This window comes from Galeopterus variegatus, unplaced genomic scaffold, assembly GCF_000696425.1.
Source record: "Galeopterus variegatus unplaced genomic scaffold, G_variegatus-3.0.2 Scaffold555, whole genome shotgun sequence".
NCBI classification, from domain to species: Eukaryota; Metazoa; Chordata; class Mammalia; order Dermoptera; family Cynocephalidae; genus Galeopterus; species Galeopterus variegatus.
Window position 1 is genome coordinate 351,971 of NW_007726666.1, and position 16,620 is coordinate 368,590.

Sequence of the window (16,620 nt, forward strand, 5' to 3'; positions counted from 1 at the left end):
TCAAGTCATATTCACTACCAAATAGTCATTTTAACCTAAGAATGAATGCCTCCTGTGTTACCGTATGACTGCCTTTGATGTTAAAAGTTCCAACCCTCATTACTGAAATAGCTGTGAAAACATATGCATTTAACTTTATATTTTCCCTAAAAAAAAGAGACTCAGACAAGGAAAAATATATATTCTACCATTTCTTAAACATCTAGTATGTTGCAGGTACTTTACCAATGCTATCTAAGTTAAATCTCCCAATGATCCTATATGGTAGATATTATTTTCTCCATTTACACATGAAGAAATCGGACTCAGAGCTGAAAGAACACACAACGCAAATTGTGGCAGGGCCACAATTCAAGCACAGGCTATTCCACGCCAAATCCTGTTCTTACTTTGATGTCACACCCATCACGTCTCTTCATAATCTAAATCTCTACCAGACTGGGTCAGAAATGAGCCTTCAAGAGTACACATTTTCAGGTAATTAGAGTAGACATAATTCATGTTTTATAGCTCTACTGCTAAAAGGTTAGTATTTACCTCTTCTGTACTTTAAATAAAAAGACATCAAAAACTACTACTAGCAATATTTATTGAGCACTTACTACCTGCCAGGCAGTCTTCTAAGAGCTTTACGTGTCTTAACTCACTTGTCCTTGGAACAACCCTTTGAGACAGGTACTATTTTACAGATGAGGAAAAAGTCTAGAAAGGTTAAGTAATTTGCCCAAGAAAGTGACAGAGCCAAGACTTACAATCCTAGCTATTAACCACTGCACAATAATTACCTTAGCTAGCTATGTAACCATCCAGCCATTAGGGCATTTATCTGCTATAAGGCAACCCCAGAGGCAAAAGAGTAGGAAGAATATGGAATTTAGGATTTGAGGATCTACCAAATGTATAAATTTAAACAAGTCAATTCCTCTCTCTCAGTTTATTTCTTCATCTATAAGATGAGAATACTATCTTCTTCAAAGCATTAAATGTGATCACACAGGGGCAAAAAGATGGCAAGTTATGGAAAATCATATGTTGAATTTGAATTTTTAATTCTGAGGCAAGGTTAGCCACAGAATAATTCTTGAAACAACTTTCATAGTAAATAAAAAAGACATCAATTTTCAAATATGTTTTAAAAAATAACTTTTGGGTGAGAAAATATAAGATATCCATACTAGTTTGTTTGCCTAACAGGAAAATACGAGGGGTCATCAAATAGTTCATGTAAGATTCATATGATCTTTTAATTCCATTTTTCCACGAACTTCTTGAAGTGTCCTCATATTTTTAAGATACAGTCACATAATTTGCTAATTCCCATGTATACATTATATCATTATATAAAGATCAAGAACCAGTAAACGACCTTAATTTTCAGAAATTATGTTTATATCTAATATGCATATATCTTCTTAAGTAACCAAGCTCTTAAAAATAAGAGGACTTGGGCAGGCCCGGTGGCGCACTCGGTAGAGTGTGGCGCTTGGGAGCGCAGCGGTGCTCCCGCCGAGGGTTCGGATCCCATATAGAGACCGGTCCGCTCACTGGTTGAGCACGGTGCGGGCGCGACACCGAGGGTTGCGATCCCGTTACCAGTCACGAAAAAAAGACAAAAAGGAAAAAATAAATAAATAAATAAATAATAAGAGGACTGTAGCTGGGTGGACAGAATGACATTGTTGGGGAGTGTATCAGAATACAGACTGGAAATACTTGAGTCAACACTAGGATTGGGCCATTTCCTGTCAGTCACAGGACAGGCAAAATGTTCCTGAACTGAAACAGCCATATGATACACAAATGCCCCCTTGGTCCAGCTGTCTGCCAGAGGACGGTGGTTGACAGAGGTGGCCATTTAAATTCTACTTGTCTGAGGTGAATTATAGCTGGCAAATAGCACATGAGCATTGAGTATTATAACTCCTGTAAAAATAGTATTTATGAAAGCCCCTTCATTAGGTCAATCAAATGGATCAGATTCTATTGCCATACCACGAGTTTCATGTTTTATAATGATATATAAATCATTACAATACATTTCCATAAATGAGTCATTTTGGAAATGAAACTAGGGACTAACTCTATCTTAGCTCTAGCCATCGCCACACCTCTCACCCGTTTTTGTCTCAGAAGACGCACTAGCACACGTGCTCACTTTTAGACTCTGAGGATGCCACTAGGAAGTCTACTTAAAATAAAGGTCGGGGAACACCGACTAGGAGATGGCTGGGCACGTCAGTGAACACTGATTACAAAGTGTCCATAACTCCTTACTAAGCAGAAAAGGTGCCCCAACAAGTCATTCATAAAAGAAATGAGATGCACTACACTGTTCCCTGTCTATCCAAAGAGATACATATCCCAGGGAGAGATGGAATTTGGCATCCTTTTCTTTAAAGACCATCACTAGCAAGTTCCTACCTGAACTATCATGTGTACACTTTGACCAGAGGATATAATCCCTCTCCTGGTTCCCAAGTGTCAGCGTGATCCCACTGGAGCAGCAGACAGGGGTCAAGGCAAGCAGCTTGGCCGCAGAAACAGAGTAACAGTCTCTCTCCTTCACAGCGCACCTCTGACTCAGCATCATGTGGTTGCAGGGGATCAGATACCTAGAATGACAAAAAGAACAAGCATTCAGTCTCTGCGATGTCCTAAACCATCACTGGGACTAGTCGTGGCCAGGGGTGGACTCACCATCACCCCACTGTCAGTCCATCCATCACACTAGCCACCAGGGTTCACTTCCTGGCTTAAAAGTTGTCAAGGGCTTCTTCCTTCTGACAAAACACTGCTTTGCAAAGCATTTAAGGGCATTCACAATGTAACCTCCGTGCACTTCCTCCTCTCTAAAGCAATCCCTCCTTTCCTCTGTGCCTTTGCACCCACTGTAACCTTTACCTGGAATGTGCTTTCCCTTTTCTCTGCCTGATAACTGCCTTGTCATCCTACTTCAACATCCTGCTTCATTCAGCGTCACTCTCTCTGGGAAGGCTTCCCTACTCCCTACTCAAGGCACAGCTAATCTCTCCCTACACTATGCTCACAGCCCTCTATTAAAGCCCTATTACCTGTGTCACAATAATTTCAGCATCTGCCTCCTCCATATAACGTGGAGGGGAGGGAGGACCTGCTTCAATAGTTATGTCTTATTATCCTGGAAACCTCGGCTCCTGGTGGACACTGAGTGACAGTGGCAGACTACACCCCACAGTGTATACCTCTTATGTTCTCAGGGGTAACCAGGAGAAAAGGTGGTGGCCAAGGACTCGCCAAGGAACACTGGGCCCTGTTTCACACAAAACACCTTTGATAGGTAATCAAAAGCATCTTAGTATCATTATGAACCTGGAGACAAGAAAATCAGGGCAATCATTTCTGACATACCTGGAGCATATCAGTGACCTTCACAGGTAGAATAAAGTGCATTTAAATGGCTTACTTTCTTAACAGAACCACAGGTAGAATAAAGTGTTTAAATGGCTTACTTTCAAAAAAACCATAATGTTTATTTAAACAAAGATGGGGCAAGTGAGATAAAGGACTCACAGCCAGAGCCCGAACCTGGAGACAAGAAAATCAGGGCAATCATTTCTGACATACCTGGAGCATATCAGTGAGCTTCACAGGTAGAATAAAGTGCATTTAAATGGCTTACTTTCTTAACAGAACCACAGGTAGAATAAAGTGTTTAAATGGCTTACTTTCAAAAGAACCATAATGTTTATTTAAACAAAGATGGGGCAAGTGAGATAAAGGACTCACAGCCAGAGCCAAGTGACATGTGTGTGTGCTGGACGTAATTCCAGAAGAGCCTGACCCCTTAAGTGAACAATCACAACCTTTCAATAAACGAGAATGTTTTTGTTTCCGTATTTAGCTTTAGAGAAAGAGGCAGTGCAGAGGAACCAAGCTATGATTAAGGTTTCCATGCAAAAAAGATAAAAAAGTACAACTTTCAGGATATGTCTTGAGGCCTGTAAACATCAAGCCGTTTCCCACATCTCCTGGTGATCCTAACGAGGAAAACCTAAGTTTATATTAATGACTAATCCACTACAAGAGCCTGAGACAAGGAGAGGAAAAAAAAATTCAATTCTCTTCACAGTACTTTACACTAAAGGTTTTAATAATACTTTCCAGGAATGAAATGACAAACTTGTCACTTAATCTTCAGTTCTCACAAAAATAAATAAATAAATAAAACAATTTCTCAAGCACTGTAACTACTTAATGCAGCTGGGTAAGGTGGTTCCAGTATCCCTGCCCCCCCATACCCATGGGCATATACACACTTAAACTACTATCAGTAAGATCCAGACACACCCCGCATGTCTGACGTGGTAGCATCTATTTTCATAAGTTCAGTTGCATGAAAGTCAAAGCTTACAAGAACAAAAAGGAAAGACAGAAGAGGACAGTATGGGAAAGTGTCTGTTCTAATCATTGACTTAGCCTTGGAGATGTGTATCTGAGACCTACTGGAAGGAAAATGGAAAAATGAAGGAGCTTTTCATGAGGATCTCTGTAAGTAGAGATGCTCTGGTGACCAGGAACGACACAGGGGAGAGAGGCATTCTTCCACCTCTGTCTGAACACAGCACAGTGGGGGCCCAGCAGGTACCAAGGGAAGACAATGATGCTCCAGCCCCTCAAAAGGGGCCAGGTGCCCAGCAGGCACAGAGGTGACGCAGCACCAACAACAGGGGTCCCAGCAGGTGAGGAGAGCATGCGGACACTGCATGCAGACACTGCTGTCACACCTGTGGTGGAGACAGACTTGTTCACGAATCCATGTAAGACTCGTCATGTGGGGACCCCTAGAAATGGTGGCTGACACCTTGCAAGGGGCCAAGGTCTGACATGAGGTGGCTGGGGTGAGAGCCAGGGAGACCTGTCCTGTGATTGTTAATGTGAACTCTTCTTTTCCCTTTGGCAGGTAAGGCCTAGGGAATTCCAATTACACAGGATTTATTGTATCCTTATTTCAGTCATTAATTATTTAAGAAATAAACTACTACAATGCTTTTTTATATACTGCAGGAACTCAATGGTTACTTACAGCTCAAACCAAGCATATTTCATGAATTAAGCTGATATACATAGATTTCTACTCTTTGAAGTATTAAAAAAACAGAACACTGGATTAAAGCTAATAAAGCTATTTATCAAATATCGCCAGTGGGTAGATTGAAATGATACTACAATAAAGAGTTATTGAGAATTTGCAACTTTGCAAACACATGCTTTCTGTAGAAACTAACAATTTTCTTTTGAATAAATCAAATGAAGGGAGATCCATTAGGGTTCAAGGAGAGGTTCTGTGAAATTGGAAATGGGAGAGTCTGTTCAAATGAATAACACTCTTAGTATTCAAAGCAGTAGTTCTGCTGTGCCTTTAAAATGAAGGATCATTCCAGAGGAAAGAGTAGAAAAGCCATACCTTGACCCTCTGTCTTTCCATCATTTACAGGGAAAGATTAGAACAGAATGAATACCAGAAGCTCCCCAAATTCCAAATTCAAATATCAAAATATCTGTCAATAGCAGAAAAATCATTTAGGAATTTAGTACAGGTATTTGTCATCAAACTACCTTTTCATTTATACTATTTTTATTTTGTTTGGGGATTTTATTTAAATTCAGGAAGCAATAAAAATAATCAAAGATTTGGCTTAGCTTTGGGGACTTGTAAATATCTGACTTTTTTCCCCCAAAACAGGCTTGTTTTATTTAGACACAAAACAACTTATTTATAACACTCAGGTAGGGACTATGTACATAACAATACAAGAGGCATTTGCTTCCAAGGTGGTCACTATATAAACTAAGATTATAAATATAAGGGGTAAGCTCTACCTGAGGGCACAAAACCTCTTCTCCAGGACTCTTCAGGAATCCTTCCTTCCTCTACTGGACAGGACCACCAGACCCCCGGGACTCGGGACCTGGGGCAGGCAGAGCAGCCCCACAGGCAGCAGGGGACAACACCATGTGTGGGGACACCAGCCCATCACCAGCTGGCAGTTTCCTACAATATTCCCATTCATTCCTTTTCACTTCTAACTTGTCAGAATTAGAAAAATGGTTTTTACATAAACAGTATTGTTTTAATCACTGATAGCATATACATTTTAAACAATACTATTGAACAAAATGCAACACTTTCCCCAGAGGAGGACACCAAGGACTCGGGGTGACCCTGGTGCCAAAGGCTGGGCCCCCGTAGACCCCAAAACCACCATCAGCTTCTTGACCTCCTTGCATCCCCTCCTCACCAAGTTCCAGCTTGTCCTGGGACTTGCTCTGGGAACCCGAGCCCAGGGTGCGCGACCCCTCCAAGCTGGCTCTACAAGACAGGCATCCATCAACTCCTCTGTGAGACTTTTCCACTCAAGGAATCAAATGACAACCGTAGCCAGGTTACTTCTTCCTCCACCTACCCCTATCTAAAATAACTGTTCTATGGGAAACAGAATCACAGGTGGGAAAGGTGACTCGCAACTGTTTTCCTCCCAATATCACTTCCAATGAGGCATTTAAGTCCACGTACAGAGCATGAGATTATTTCACCCAAAAATCCTAACATCAACATGTCACACACAGGGACAGGCAGCAGTGACAGTGGACTGGGCCTAGGGCAGGGCACAGCAGGAAGCGCACCCTCTTGCTCACCATGCTCCCAGGGGACATGGCCCAAGCCCCACTCTTGGGGGGCCAGTGGTGGGGAGCATCCCCAAGCCACAGAGGCAGGGCCCGGCCAGGGCTGCGAGGGGATCCCTCCCGTGTACCCTGCTAAGGAGAAGAGTGGACAGAGGGGTCTGCAAAGCAAGTGGCAGGCACAGCACTGTCCAACCCTCAGAGCCCAGGGCTGCCACAGACCCCAGTCCCACATCCACACCCAGCTCACAAGTACCTCTGGATAATGTGCTAGTGACTCCCCACCCAGCTTCCTCATATGGCAAATAGGGCGGCTCTAAACAAAGCACTGGGCCGGCATCGGTGCCTGCAGCCCGGCAGCCAGGCAGAGCGTCCCCTAGGGTGCAGCCCTCTCCCCAGGGAGTTCCCTGCTTGCTGGCACTGGCTCCCATCTGCTGGTTCAGAACTGGACCTGCCAGGGGTGGAGCGTGCACCTGGGATAGACGCAGGGCAGGAGCAGGGCGGGCCATCAGGTCAGAGTCCCCAGCGACACATCCAGGGACACCAGCCCTGGCAGCAGGAGACAAAAAGCCCCTGCAGGGTCAGACACTCTCAGGACAGCCTCCAGTCTCTGGACTCCAGGCTGCCTGATGGGAAGAAGAGCCCAGACTGCCCCTGCCCACCTGGGGACACACTGCCTGGGAACCAGCTCATTCTATAGAACGGGCAGAAAGACACCTTTTCTATACAGAAATACTGCACTAAACACAAACACACATCCTCTGAATGTGAGGGAGACTAGCTGGTAATGTGTCCCACTCATGGCCCCAATCTGGACTCCAGAGGTCTATGGCACCCTACAGGGACAGAAGGGATCATGTCCCTGTGCCCACAGCTCAGAGGCAGCAGACCTAGGACAGGAGAGTTCTGAGGCAAAGAGCAGGGAGGCTCGGCAGCTGGAGATCGTACTGCCCACGCTGGCTTGGATTAAGCAGGAGGCATATTTTTCTTTCCCTAATGTCAAATTATGATAAACAGGGCTGTAAACATACCCATGCCACTTCCAAACCAGGAAAGAGCAGGACTTTAGAGATCCAGATTACTTGAAGCCAACATCTAACGCAGAAGGGAAATTATATTATATATATTGTCCATATTGTCTCCCCTGTTTTAATTATTTTCCCAACCCTCTATAACCCTGGGTCTATTTCCTTTGTTCTTTCCCTCTTTTTTTTGTTTTTTGGCAGCTGGCCACTATGGGGATCCAAACCCTTGACCTTGGTGTTACAAGGCTGTACTCACCAACTGAGCTAACTGGACTGCCCAATTTCCTATTTTCCTGGACATCACTCACTAAAATAAATCATTATCACTTCTGAAACAACTCAGTGACATCCAATTGGTAACAAATTATACATATTGCCTATTGCTGCAAGGACAGTAAAAACACACAAAACAAAGCAGTGCAGTACAATGAGGTAAGCAAAGTGGTTCTTCTGAGATAACCCTGACAATGTGCCAATACACACAAATCGACAAAGCGATGTTAGTGAATTTCAAAAAGATTGCTTGTTGTTCAAAGAAGTTCTGTCCATATTTCTCCTATTCATCTCCCCCTAGACTGGCTGGCTTTTTTTCCCCCTCTCTCCCAGACCCCCAACTCCTATGCAAAGTGGAAATGTTACTGAAGTGTACACAGCTTCTGTTCAAGCAAAAACAGCCTCTATCTAAACACAAAGGCAACACAGTTTATAAACCTGACAATGGACCAGCACTTCTGAAAAACACACCCTAACCAGAATATTTACAAATGGCATTCAAGGTACTGAGCAATTAAATTTTGCCTAAACTGGGAAGTTCCAAGAGCATGGGGTGATTCGTCACTTCACACTGTGTGTCAGAATTTCCTGCCTGCCTTTGGCCTATCATATGTCACATCATGGAGGTGGACAATTTCTCCTTAGTTTTCTGTTCACTATAATATCCTCTCTTTGGGGGTACTTTATTTCCACTTACTTTTCTGATACTTTGCCAAAGGAAAAAAACTAATATCAATTACAAATGGCTTACCACTTTGAAATGTCAATATTTGAGTACTTGGGCTGCAACAAAAATTGACATATAGTCATTTATTTATCATATGACAAATAACTTCATTAAAAGCACTCACATAATCTTCACTGCTCTACTGCCTCTCAGATCCACAAGTTTATCATGTACATTCAAATGAATGCAGTGAGGCAATAACGTCCCTAAAGTTTAAATGACTATAAGAATAACAGTTTTTCATTGTCTTTGCTTTTGATACAGATCCTAAATCAGAAAAGACACTGTCTTTAATAGTTTAAGGTGCATTTTCTAGAAAATTCCCCTTCCTTTAATTTGGGTAATACTTTACAGCATTTCAGAAAATATTCACAGATATCACCCATGGTTGATCCTCCTGATAACTGTATGAGGCAGCATATTCCAAAACGAGATTAAGTCAAGTCAAACCAGCAGTCCAGAGGAAGGAGACCAGGAACAGTGGTTTCTTACATGCCTATTATGTGCCCAACCAACTTCTGTGTAAGTCCTCTCTTCATTCTCATGGATTCCCCCAGGCAGCACAGCAGAATTAGAAATAGATGACATATTCAATAAAGTGCAACTATATTATTATGTTATTATCACCATCATCCTAATTACAGAAACAAAGAAGAAACTTGGGCTAAAAAAACCTAGGACCAGGCGGTCAAGCCCATCTCCAACCTCAGGTAGGGCAAGTTTTTCATTATTCCATCCAGAACTTGTGACAGCATACCTTTCAGGCATTTTCCTGGGAAATTATCTGTCCTTATCCACCTGAAAATGACTAGCCCTGACTAGGACATGTACATAATTCAACCATGAGCTGATTTCTCCATCTTCATAAGGTCTGGGTCTCAAAAGAAGCCGTTACTAATGCCGTCTCTGAGGACAGCTTTTAACACATAGGCATTGCTTTACGAACAGACAAAAGGTGATCAGAGTTCACCTTGTAAAGGTCACTGAACAGCCTGCAAGCAAAAGCTTCTACCACCTGGGCTAAATCTGACCTTGTGATGCAGACTTGGTAAGCTCTGCACCTCCCAACCAAGGCCAGGCTTGCAGGTACACTGAAAAAGACATCTGCTGCTCCTGCCACCAAAGGAGGAGTATTTAAGAATTTACCATTTAAATAAATCAGGTTTGACCCATGTTGGAGTAAAAGCCTGGTTTTTGGCAATAAAAAAGGGCTTTGCCAAGTTGTTCTGGATTTCATTCAGGCCTTGCTAATGCATTCTGTCATATCAGTAGAGACCTGATGGGGAGCCAAAGTAATCCTTTTAGTACAGCTAACTAATGCTCGACCCAGAATACCCAAGGTGTTTATGATTGGATTTGTTCTGTTAAATGCCTTAAGATTAGTTACTGATGACTTGGTCTAAAACCCTAAAAAGTCCAAAAACTCTTTTAAACTTAAAAAATTAATAGGTCATAATCTCCCATAAAATGACAACTCTGTAAGGCCCTCCATAATATGCCACAACCAACTTTTTCAGGCTCATTTTTTTTTTGCTTTTTTTATTTTTGTTTTAAAGAAAATGTAACTTTATTATTTTTTACATTCTATGATGTTGTTGCAGAGCAGTTGGGAGGGAGGGGGAGAGGGGAAAGGGAAGGAAATGGGATGGAAGAAGGAGGAAGGAGGAGGGGTGGGACTGAAGCCTGTGGCACCCCCCTCATTCCCACAGGGGAGACTGGGGGGCTTCCAGCGGTGGCTTTGTCATTGCTGGGCTAGGTGCAGATGTCAGGCGGGTATGGCCAAGTCCCTCAGGCCCCCACCACCACAGGTCAGGAGAGCCCGGGGTACTTCCTGCGGTGGCTTGGCAGTCATCCTTGGGCTGGCTGCAGATATTGGGGTCACGTGGCTGAAGCACTTGGTCCCCCACTGCCCTGGCTCAGAAGAGCCCGAGGCACTTCATGTGGCAGCTTCATGGTCGGCACTAGGGTGGTTGCACATGTCGGGGGGCCGTGGCAGAGACCCTCATCCCCCACCCTCGGGACTGGTTGCAGGGTTGGGGGGCATTGCTTAGGCCCCAGCTCTCCCCCGTTTTTGGCTTGGTAGCCCAAGGGACTTCTGGTCCTTCTAGGTGGTATAGGTGTTCTTTGGTGAAATGAGACCTTTACTAGTTAATATCAAACTTTGTCTCTGGTTGCAGGTATTTTGTTTTTTCTTTCAGTTCTGTGTTGGATTATTTGCTGTTCACACCACTTAAACTCTGTGCTGGAACTAATCTGTTGTCCTTTGCTTACTTCTAAAGTGGAGGAACTTCCTGTGGGGACCAGCACTTGAGCTCTGTGGTTATCTAAATTGCTGCTTTGCTGCTGATTCCCTAGGGAAGGCTTTTTGTGCAGGTCAGGTTTTAATGACTGACTTTATAGGTACTTCCGGGTCTAGTGAGATCTGGTGCACCTGGGTTATGTAGAAACTCTGGTCTAGGCCCGAGTCTTTTCATCAATCTGCATCCCATGCTATTCTATACTCCTGACCAGTGTCCTCTGAGTGGTCCTAGGTGGATAGGGGTGAAGATGAGCTCTCCTTGCTGTGCCCGAGTGTTCTCCCAGTGGGCCAGTCTCCTCCATTGCCTGTGTTGCAAACAATTCCCACGGGATGGGCCATGCACCAGTCCCTTGTGATGACTCACTGGCCTCTGAGTGGCTCCTTTTTTTTTCAGTTGTTGTGGTTCCTCGCTCCTATGTGGGTCCACGGGAACCCTATTAGTGGTCTTGCTGGCCTGGGGGCCACCAAGGCCCTCCTCTCCCCTGCCACCTCCAAGCAACTTCATCCAAAGAGCACAGCTGTGGCTTTTGTCAGCTCCTGCTCCATTCGCTCAGCAGCTCCAGCCTGGAAGCAGCCAGGGCTTGAAACAGAGAGTTTTTTTCTTTCTCTCATCGTGGCTTCCTCCACCTTCATGCACTCTATAGATGTCTCCTCCTCTTCCCATGAGCTCTAGTGGCCCCAGCTTAGCTGTCATTGCTTTTTTATAGTTGTAAATTGGTTGATTTGCTGGTCTGGGCCCGAGTCTTTTCATCAATCTGCATCCCATGCTATTCTATACTCCTGACCAGTGTCCTCTGAGTGGTCCTAGGCGGATAGGGGTGAAGATGAGCTCTCCTTGCTGTGCCCCAGTGTTCTCCCAGTGGGCCAGTCTCCTCCATTGCCTGTGTTGCAAACAATTCCCACGGGATGGGCCATGCACCAGTCCCTTGTGATGACTCACTGGCCTCTGAGTGGCTCCTTTTTTTTTCAGTTGTTGTGGTTCCTCGCTCCTATGTGGGTCCACGGGAACCCTATTAGTGGTCTTGCTGGCCTGGGGGCCACCAAGGCCCTCCTCTCCCCTGCCACCTCCAAGCAACTTCATCCAAAGAGCACAGCTGTGGCTTTTGTCAGCTCCTGCTCCATTCGCTCAGCAGCTCCAGCCTGGAAGCAGCCAGGGCTTGAAACAGAGAGTTTTTTTCTTTCTCTCATCGTGGCTTCCTCCACCTTCATGCACTCTATAGATGTCTCCTCCTCTTCCCATGAGCTCTAGTGGCCCCAGCTTAGCTGTCATTGCTTTTTTATAGTTGTAAATTGGTTGATTTGTGGGAGAGAGTGGAGCTGGGAACCGTCTATTCTGCCATCTTGACCAGAAGTCCTTCAGGCTCATTTTTTAATCACTCACGTTTGCACAATGCTACACGTACACCGCACCATTCCTCAAACCAGTGGTTCTCAAACTTAGCGGTGCATCAGAATCCCTTTGTTAAAACACAGCTTGCTTGGCCCCACTTGCAGAGTTTCTGATTCAGTTGGTCTGGGAAGAGGCTGAGAATTTGTATTTCTAACTAGTTCCCAGGCAATGCCGCTGCTGCTATCCCCAGAATCACACGTTGACACCCCCTTAGTTTTCCAGAGCCATGTATTTGGAAATGCTATTACATCCACCTGGAATGCCTTCTCCTCAGTAATCTCTATTCAAATTATGTCAAAACCCCAATGTGGACTAGGGAAAGCCCAAGTCTCCTCCCTCTTACCCCATTCTCAGCTTCATTTATCCTAATTCCCAAGGACCAGTCAAGTGAAGGATCAGAAAGTCCACTAAGGAAGGAGGGGCGTGGGGTACATGCTGGAGGACACTGGTTGTCTTTTTCTTTTTTTTTNTGCAGAGCAGTTGGGAGGGAGGGGGAGAGGGGAAAGGGAAGGAAATGGGATGGAAGAAGGAGGAAGGAGGAGGGGTGGGACTGAAGCCTGTGGCACCCCCCTCATTCCCACAGGGGAGACTGGGGGGCTTCCAGCGGTGGCTTTGTCATTGCTGGGCTAGGTGCAGATGTCAGGCGGGTATGGCCAAGTCCCTCAGGCCCCCACCACCACAGGTCAGGAGAGCCCGGGGTACTTCCTGCGGTGGCTTGGCAGTCATCCTTGGGCTGGCTGCAGATATTGGGGTCACCTGGCTGAAGCACTTGGTCCCCCACTGCCCTGGCTCAGAAGAGCCCGAGGCACTTCATGTGGCAGCTTGATGGTCGGCACTAGGGTGGTTGCACATGTCGGGGGGCCGTGGCAGAGACCCTCATCCCCCACCCTCGGGACTGGTTGCAGGGTTGGGGGGCATTGCTTAGGCCCCAGCTCTCCCCCGTTTTTGGCTTGGTAGCCCAAGGGACTTCTGGTCCTTCTAGGTGGTATAGGTGTTCTTTGGTGAAATGAGACCTTTACTAGTTAATATCAAACTTTGTCTCTGGTTGCAGGTATTTTGTTTTTTCTTTCAGTTCTGTGTTGGATTATTTGCTGTTCACACCACTTAAACTCTGTGCTGGAACTAATCTGTTGTCCTTTGCTTACTTCTAAAGTGGAGGAACTTCCTGTGGGGACCAGCACTTGAGCTCTGTGGTTATCTAAATTGCTGCTTTGCTGCTGATTCCCTAGGGAAGGCTTTTTGTGCAGGTCAGGTTTTAATGACTGACTTTATAGGTACTTCCGGGTCTAGTGAGATCTGGTGCACCTGGGTTATGTAGAAACTCTGGTCTAGGCCCGAGTCTTTTCATCAATCTGCATCCCATGCTATTCTATACTCCTGACCAGTGTCCTCTGAGTGGTCCTAGGTGGATAGGGGTGAAGATGAGCTCTCCTTGCTGTGCCCGAGTGTTCTCCCAGTGGGCCAGTCTCCTCCATTGCCTGTGTTGCAAACAATTCCCACGGGATGGGCCATGCACCAGTCCCTTGTGATGACTCACTGGCCTCTGAGTGGCTCCTTTTTTTTTCAGTTGTTGTGGTTCCTCGCTCCTATGTGGGTCCACGGGAACCCTATTAGTGGTCTTGCTGGCCTGGGGGCCACCAAGGCCCTCCTCTCCCCTGCCACCTCCAAGCAACTTCATCCAAAGAGCACAGCTGTGGCTTTTGTCAGCTCCTGCTCCATTCGCTCAGCAGCTCCAGCCTGGAAGCAGCCAGGGCTTGAAACAGAGAGTTTTTTTCTTTCTCTCATCGTGGCTTCCTCCACCTTCATGCACTCTATAGATGTCTCCTCCTCTTCCCATGAGCTCTAGTGGCCCCAGCTTAGCTGTCATTGCTTTTTTATAGTTGTAAATTGGTTGATTTGTGGGAGAGAGTGGAGCTGGGAACCGTCTATTCTGCCATCTTGACCAGAAGTCCTTCAGGCTCATTTTTTAATCACTCACGTTTGCACAATGCTACACGTACACCGCACCATTCCTCAAACCAGTGGTTCTCAAACTTAGCGGTGCATCAGAATCCCTTTGTTAAAACACAGCTTGCTTGGCCCCACTTGCAGAGTTTCTGATTCAGTTGGTCTGGGAAGAGGCTGAGAATTTGTATTTCTAACTAGTTCCCAGGCAATGCCGCTGCTGCTATCCCCAGAATCACACGTTGACACCCCCTTAGTTTTCCAGAGCCATGTATTTGGAAATGCTATTACATCCACCTGGAATGCCTTCTCCTCAGTAATCTCTATTCAAATTATGTCAAAACCCCAATGTGGACTAGGGAAAGCCCAAGTCTCCTCCCTCTTACCCCATTCTCAGCTTCATTTATCCTAATTCCCAAGGACCAGTCAAGTGAAGGATCAGAAAGTCCACTAAGGAAGGAGGGGCGTGGGGTACATGCTGGAGGACACTGGTTGTCTTTTTCTTTTTTTTTGTTTCCACACCACCAGAAGGGAGTGCAAGAACACAAACCCTGGCTGACTATCCCTCTGGAGTCCTCTCCACCTCAGCCCTCTGCTCCTCTCTCAGCTTTGGGGCTACATTCTCCCTGGCTCCATTTCCTGTGGTGCCCAGGTGGATATCACTCCAGTAGTCAATACCAAGATTCGGGATTTGGGTTTAGCAAAAAGGAGGAAAGAAAGGCACCATGGTCTAGCCTGGGATTACTAGAGTTCTGTGCTGGGATTCAGGGCCAAATTCTGAGCTACTAATGAAGCATCTCTGCTTCCCTCAGGGACCCAAGAAGAAGAGGCATAGCTGAGCCAACACATGTTTTGGTGTTCCTGAATCCCTTACCTAAATAGCCAAATTAATGTCATTAATAGTAGCCCACTCTGACCCCCAATACCCATCTTCAAATACCATCCACTTCGTGAAAACTTTCCCACCTGTACTTCTGTAGGACATAACTTAGCCACCTTGAACATAAGTCCTTCTCAGTTCATCTACTCTACACCTTATGCCCTTTGAATTGTACACAGAAAGTACTCATTAAATACCTACTGAGTTTAATTGAAACATACAGATCAGACAGTACACATTGGATGTGTATCATTACCAAAGCAGCAGTCAAATGAATTATATATTAACAGCATTTCACATTTGGAAGAGTTGTTTTCAATGACAAAGTTACCCTAAAAATGTACTTCGGGAGAAAGACATTCAGCCACAGACCAAAGGAGCTTTCACAGTACTTCTGAAAATTTCCAAACATTCTATTGTTTCCAGAAACATATTTATTATATAATGCATATGTCCCCCTAAAAACTTTAAATGGCAAAACGAAAACTGACCTTGTGAAATAATCNGGAAGAGTTGTTTTCAATGACAAAGTTACCCTAAAAATGTACTTCGGGAGAAAGACATTCAACCACAGACCAAAGGAGCTTTCACAGTACTTCTGAAAATTTCCAAACATTCTATTGTTTCCAGAAACATATTAATTATATTATGCATATGTCCCCCTAAAAACTTTAAATGGCAAAACGAAAACTGACCTTGTGAAATAATCCAAAAAGTAAACTGACATTCTTGGTGATCTTCTTCCTTAGAAGCATGGTTCCTATTTAGCTTATATTACCAAAGTAAAATAAAATAGTACAGAATGAATTTTTCTTTAAAAAGGGGAAACTTTTTTAAACAAAAGGGGAAACTCACCTTAGAACTAGTTGCAACATCACATCTTCACAATGTAAACCAATGAGAGTTCTGAATAATGCCAGGGACACCACACAAAGCTGGGAAGCAATAAACACACATTCTATTTCAGATATTGGACTGATAACTCTACTCCCCACAGATGGTAAATAAATCAGATTTACAAAATAAAATGGCCGTTTTTTCTTTTTTTTAAAGCAGTTTTGATAAAAAGCATGTTGCTGCCAGAAAGAATGTGTATTCAGAATATCAGTTCTCTTAGAGGATTTGGTTAGAAACCCATTGCCTGGAATTACACCACTACGCAGTTATCCTCCTAGAAAAATGTCTACACTCATATTTCCAACTTTTTTTTTTTTTTGGTCTTTTTTTGTGAGCGGCTGCACCACGCTCAGCCAGTGAGCGCACCGGCCATCCCTATATAGGATCTGAACCTGCGGCGGGAGCACTCCCAGCGCCACACTGTCCCGAGTGCGCCACAGGGTCGGCCCCATATTTCCAACTTTTAAAGATCCAGATAAACATGCCCTCTACGACTCCCTAATACACACACACACACACACACAC

General features: G+C 44.7%; 1 protein-coding gene across 1 annotated transcript in view; it reads right to left on the bottom strand.

Moving 5' to 3' along the window:
* The window catches only part of FAM160A1 (family with sequence similarity 160, member A1), a 100,051-nt gene that overhangs the window by 14,944 nt on the left and 68,487 nt on the right, over positions 1 to 16,620 (bottom strand). The window contains exons 6-7 of the mRNA XM_008570014.1: positions 16,054 to 16,133; positions 2,422 to 2,612 (exon numbers count right to left, since the gene is read on the bottom strand). Of these exons, the coding sequence (XP_008568236.1) occupies positions 2,422 to 2,612; positions 16,054 to 16,133 (271 nt within the window). The remainder of the gene's footprint in view (positions 1 to 2,421; positions 2,613 to 16,053; positions 16,134 to 16,620) is intronic.